Here is a 3,416-nt window from a genome sequence, read left to right on the forward strand (position 1 = left end):
TGATGGGTTATCAAACTCCAAACACTAAACAGACACAATGTTCATGATGTTGTTTTTTTGTTAATGAAAGTTTATTTCTCAGTTTACACAGAAGGTTGTGGTCACTGTTGGAAGCCACCTGTGTGATTGGTTATTTTATTTCCATTGACCACTTATTTCTCAGTTTTTTGGACTTAAGAATTGGAAGAGAAGAACCAAACCAAATTCAGAAAGGAAAAACAATATAAGGATCAGGGCATGACAAACGTTGTTGCAACTACCTCCACATATTAAGAATGCAACTCCACAGACACTCACAGAACAGGCAAGAGTCATACATTAACGTTGTTGATTATAAAACTGACATATAAAGTAGAAAATAGTAAAAAAAAAAAAGTAGTATTTAGGTGACAAGAAAAAATGAATATGATGTGGTAGGACAGAGTGATTATTGACAGAGAAATGTCTTGAGAGAAAACATTGTATGTCATAGGATTCATTCTTGCACCACTCTGGTGTGTGCCTTTTCACACTCTCACTTTCGTTTAAAAACCTTCATCATACTCAGTAGTAGTAATACATAGAATTACAAATACTCATTCTCTCTTGGGAATTTCTCAAACCACACAATCTTTTTTCCATTTTCAGATGGAGTTGGCTTTGAGCTTAGGCCACACAAACAACGCTTCAATGGGGTTTTCCGTGGCACTGTCTCACGACACAAGAGCTTCCTCAGATCCACCCCTTCAGCTCCACCACCTTCTTCCTTCAACACCGGTTCTTCCTTCTCCACGCCTTCCCATTCCATGGCTCTCCCATGCATGTAAAAACACTCATATCATATCCCTTCGTCTTAATTAATCTCTTCTTTCTTTCATCGTCTCATGTGTCTGCATGTTTCTTCCTATAACAGTAGGCATGGAAGACACACCGGTGAGGGCGCTTGATGACACGGACGACGGTGCTGCAGTTTCGTCCCCCAACAACAGTGCAGTGTCGTCTTTTTGCAGAAACAGTAGAAAGTTTTTTGAGGGTGACAGCGAAGAAGACGAAAACGGGTCAACAAGGAAGAAACTCAGACTCTCCAAAACACAATCAGCTTTTCTAGAAGACAGCTTCAAAGAACACACCACTCTCAATCCCGTTAGTAACTCTCGCTTTCCTTCTTTCATTGTTTCAACCAAGGTACTGTTATAGTTCTTATTCTTTCTGTAAAAAAGTGCAGAAACAGAAACTCGTTCTTGCAAAAGAGTTAAATCTGCGTCCCCGTCAAGTGGAGGTTTGGTTTCAGAACAGAAGGGCAAGGTAATTAAGAACTTTCTGAAACCATGTTTGTTGCTTTTTGTTTCCTTTTTCTTTTTCTGATGAAAACACGATGATTACAGAACAAAGTTGAAGCAGACAGAGGTGGATTGTGAGTACTTGAAGAGGTGCTGTGAGAGTCTGTCAGAAGAGAATAAGAGGTTACAGAAGGAACTGCAAGAACTGAGGGCTTTGAAAACTTGTGAACCGTTTTTCATGCAACTTCCGGCTACCACCCTCACCATGTGTCCCTCCTGTGAACGCGTCGCCACCACCACCTCCGCCGCTGCTTCCGCCAACAACAATGATCGTGTTTCTCTGAACAAGCCCAGAATATTGTCAGGCCCACACGAAGCAGGCCCACATGGCCCATCGGAGTGTTTCTTCTGATTGGCCTATTTTTGTTGTTTAGGTATATATCATAACAATAATGTGTATCAAAGAGACAAAAGACTTTCAACTTCATCCCTTATTTTCCTTTATGTATAAAATGTCACATTTTCTAAAACTTTTACTTATTCTTTCTCTATTTCTTTTTCTTCTTCTCCTTATTCAATGGGAAGAATGATAATTTCTTTTAGACCTTTGAGGAACTACCAACTATTTGAGTTGTAATAATTTTCTTATAATGTTTTCCATCTTACACTTAACTTCTTTCTCTCTTCTTTTTATATGTAAGAAAACAACATATACATAATTTATACACGACTATAATTTCTCTAGTTATCTTGTCAGTAGAAATGTGAAACACATCATTACTTCTTTTTTTATAATGTCTTATATTAGGTTGTTTGATGATTATAATGTAGGAAAAATACTTATTTATCACCCATTACTATTATTTGACAAATCTTTATAGAAGTAAATTAGTTCTAACAAAAGTGATGTTTTGTATTTCTAAAAAAAAAGTAAAAAAAAAAAGATAATACCAAATAGGAGTAAAAAAAAATTGGTGTCAAAAATATCATTGTCTTATCGCATTACAGTTTAAATACTTTGAAACATACTTATAACTCATTTTTAAAATCTTATATAAACATATTATACATGGTCATACACATGGACGAAAAGGTTACAAAACAATCAAGTGACTAAAGAAAGGGTATGTAGGTTGAAACTCATTAATTATTTTTTTAATTATTTGTAGAAACAAGTTAAGCAACATGTACTGAAAGTGTTTTAAGGATAATTCTCAGGGATCAATGCCTTTATTTTAGGAGTTGCATTTCTTACACACGTAATTTTAAGTTTATTTTTATAATATATATGTATATAAAAAAATACAATTACAACGAGTTTTCACTTTAATGTTTCATAATCAGACTACTTTTAAATCATAGTTGTTGAAAATAATTCTTATAAATCAAATGTATTTTGTGTTAAAAATTTATCAAAGAAGAAAGAAGATATATAGTTTCTTGTGTTTTAAATTCAATAATTTTTCTTCATATTTTTTATTTTAAATATTATAATCTTTTTATACAAAAATACATAAAGTTCATATCAAACGAAATAACATTTAATACTTCTTATATGCTTATAAAATTTTTAATTTTTTTCATTTTTTATGATATAAAATATTCCGTAATTTTTTAAAACCTTCATTCTTTCAACTAAGATACCGAAAAAAAAACTGAAAGTCCTAATTGAAAATAAACTATGACTTCAACTAAGTTACCAAAAAAAAAAACCGGAAGTCCTAATTGAAAATAAACTATGACAATTTAAATCATATTTTCCTTTACTTTATATGTGTGAGGACCTGAAAATAGGTGGCACTGATAGGTACTCTGGATTAATGAAGCCAGGCACTTAAAACCCATTAAGGTTAAAAAGCAAATTTTCCAGCAACTGGTTCATTAGCTCAGCCCTTATCTCTCTCTAGATCACTTGTTTTTCATTTTCTCCTCCTTCTCTCTACCACTCCTTCTCATTCAGCCGTTGCATGTTCGATTAGGTGGTGCCTAGGTATTCCTGACGCCGAGAGCTTCAAGTATCACCGATTACTTTCTCGTTTCAGCTAGTGAGTGTTCTTCTCTTTCTCTATGGTTTCTAGGGCTGTGAACATGCAAGTATTCTACTTTGCATGTGATTAGCGATTCTTCCTTCACTTTCTATCTCAAATTAGGTTTTGA

General features: G+C 34.0%; 1 protein-coding gene across 1 annotated transcript; it reads left to right on the forward strand.

The window, feature by feature from the left end:
- Positions 1-452: 452 nt before the first annotated feature.
- Positions 453-1,906, forward strand: LOC148197974 (homeobox-leucine zipper protein HOX15-like). Its single transcript, XM_088091631.1, has 4 exons — positions 453-802; positions 893-1,122; positions 1,205-1,284; positions 1,365-1,906. Exons 1-4 carry the CDS (start codon positions 628-630, stop codon positions 1,669-1,671), a joined length of 792 nt encoding a protein of 263 aa, XP_087947757.1. The 5' UTR covers positions 453-627; the 3' UTR covers positions 1,672-1,906.
- The last annotated feature ends 1,510 nt before the right edge of the window (positions 1,907-3,416 follow it).

Source organism: Vigna umbellata, chromosome 5, assembly GCF_029865625.1.
Source record: "Vigna umbellata cultivar VRB3 chromosome 5, Vumbellata_1.0, whole genome shotgun sequence".
NCBI classification, from domain to species: Eukaryota; Viridiplantae; Streptophyta; class Magnoliopsida; order Fabales; family Fabaceae; genus Vigna; species Vigna umbellata.